At 44.1% G+C, this 2,431-nt stretch overlaps 1 protein-coding gene across 1 annotated transcript; it reads right to left on the reverse strand.

Annotated features, from left to right (window-relative positions):
* Positions 1–576: 576 nt before the first annotated feature.
* On the reverse strand, positions 577–2,229 carry LOC136162046 (small ribosomal subunit protein eS27-like). Its single transcript, XM_065927039.1, has one exon. The coding sequence runs from the start codon at positions 1,093–1,095 to the stop codon at positions 934–936; it is 162 nt and encodes a 53-aa protein (XP_065783111.1). The 5' UTR covers positions 1,096–2,229; the 3' UTR covers positions 577–933.
* Positions 2,230–2,431: the final 202 nt, after the last annotated feature.

The following is a 2,431-nucleotide window of genomic DNA, read 5'->3' on the forward strand; positions in this document are numbered from 1 at the left end:
ACAAAAGTTGGAATACCTCTAAAAATCACTGAATAAAAACTTCCTGTTAAGTATATAGTGCTATTTAATTTGAAACATTACTTTTTTATACCAATACTTAAGAACGGACTTGACCCTTAAAACCTTATTCCAGTGAAAATAGATCTCCTTGTTGACATCTCTCTTATTCTTTTTCCAGCATACAATGCCTTCCTAAACAAGATACAGACAGTTCCAGTTGTTTATGTACCAATTCTAGGTACACAGTCAGGTAAAGAATCATCATCTGTATCTCGAAAAGTTCAGGTACCACCCTCATTCACCTCTATTCATCCGTCTTCTATTACCTTTCCTCCTTTACCTGTAGGTTCTTACACATCCACACATTCTCCCCCTCCGTTCATGAGTCCACAACCCCCACCAGCCCAGAATCGGCTGCAACACTGGCTGTAGAGTATAAGAACTAACCTCTGCTTGGACAAGTCTTTAACTATAGGGGACTGGAGAGTTCTAGCCCCAGACCAGGTGCTAGCAGCAACCTCTACACTCATACGCCTCCAAACAAGGCTCCTGAGAACTGTAAATAAAGGACCCTAAGCTGTTTTATATTCAAGTGGTGTGCTGGATTGTGTTTTAAGTATCAACTGTCAGTTCTTAGTTCTAAGAAAACATACAAGTAAAAGGAAATACCCTATTTACATACTATTCCAGTTTTTAATCAAATTCTGCAGACTTACTCCATGAACCTAGGGATAGCAATGTCCCAAATGGACTTTTTAAGTACTTGGCCACTTACTTGCCCCAGACTCTAGAGTAACTCTAGAGTCCACTCTTCTGGTTGCCCCTGAATATGTGCGGTAGGAGCTTCCTAGGAGTAAAACAAGACAATAAACAGGATGTATCCAAAACGTCTTTATCGGGATGGTTTCCCATTCATCTTGATACAGGGTACTTTTAGTGCTGCTTCCGTCTGAAGGAGCATCCTTCTGTAAGCCTTGTTTTTCCTCCTGCAGCCTGGCAGAGGACAGTAGAGCAGCCAACACACAAAGCTACTACTGTTTGTGCATGGCTAAAGACAATGGTGATTTTATAGCATCCAAGACATTTTACATCCATGAAATAGGAATTGGGGCTCTGCACCAGGCTCTTCTCTTGTGTTTCTTCTTCTCCTCTTCTGGAGAGGGATGAAGAAGACCCTTTGCAAGAGGCACATTCTCATGAGATATTCACTGCTGGAAAGTTATCCATTTTAAATATGGCAGGACACACAGAGATTTATAAGAACATGGAGCAGTGTAAGAACTGCAAGCCAGAGCAGAGGCGACAGGGAGGAAGTGGGCACAGAGGAGACAGGAGAAGTGGGCAAGAGTCAGATCCAGGAGGGTTTCAGATGCTGAAGAGGGTACTCAGGAGTTTGGATGTCATTCGAAGTACTTGGGGGCCTCTGAATGCTTTTGAGCAGAGCAGCAGTATCATCAGATCTGTGCTTCAGAAGGTTCATTTTGTGCAGTGTGGAGATAGAATGAGATAGATCAGTTAAGAAGCGACTGCAGTGATTCAGGTGAGAATTGATGAGATTCAAGCGAGGGCAGTGGTGATGGAGGGAAGAAAAGCTACAGAAAAAGGACTTGGTGACCATTTGACTCTTAGGTGGGTGGGAGAAGAAAGAATGATGATTTGCCAGTGGGATTCTTTAAGAGCAGGCATGAAACGAAAGAGGAAAAAGTTTGGGCGGAAAGATAATTCAGTTTGGGGTATGTTGGATTTGAGGGGCCTGTGGGAGACCGAAGAATTGATCAGTTACTGGTTGGATGCATGAGTCTGGCATTGGGGGAAAGGGTCTGGGTTGGAGCATAGATTTGGGAGCCAGCAGTCCTGGCTGGGGCTCCTGAGAGTCCCAAGGCAGAAGGGTAGTGAGTGAGAGAAGGGCCAAAGTCAGAGCCCAGAGAATGCTCTCCCTCATCAAATTTAGGAGACTTTAAGAGGAAGGAGAATGGGGGAAAGACTGAGAAAGAGGAGTCAGAGAGTTGGGGGACCCAGAGAGAGCAGGGACTTGAAAGTCGATGAAGCTACCTTTGGAAATAGGACAGTTTGCAGAGCACCTAGTCAAGAGCGTGGTTAGTCCTCACAATAACCAGGTAAATAAAAGCGTTTTTGAGAAACAAGACTTGGATAACCAGCAGACCCAATCACACTGCTAGTTAATAGCAAAACTGAATCCGGAACCCACATTTTCTGACACCAAGACAAGGACTCCATTATCCAGCTTCCTTTTTGGTTAAAAAAAAAAAAAAAGGTCCTCCAACCCTTTGTGATTGTCAAAGTCAGCAGGTTTCTGTTAGCTTTTTGGATGCTGTGAGGAGAACCCCACCTCCACACCATCACTCATATAGTTCTTTAGCCCTTGATGTCCTGCCTCTTCTCTTCCGCTCTTTGCTGGTCTCGCTTCTAC

Source organism: Muntiacus reevesi, chromosome 1 (assembly GCF_963930625.1).
Source record: "Muntiacus reevesi chromosome 1, mMunRee1.1, whole genome shotgun sequence".
Lineage (NCBI taxonomy): Eukaryota > Metazoa > Chordata > Mammalia > Artiodactyla > Cervidae > Muntiacus > Muntiacus reevesi.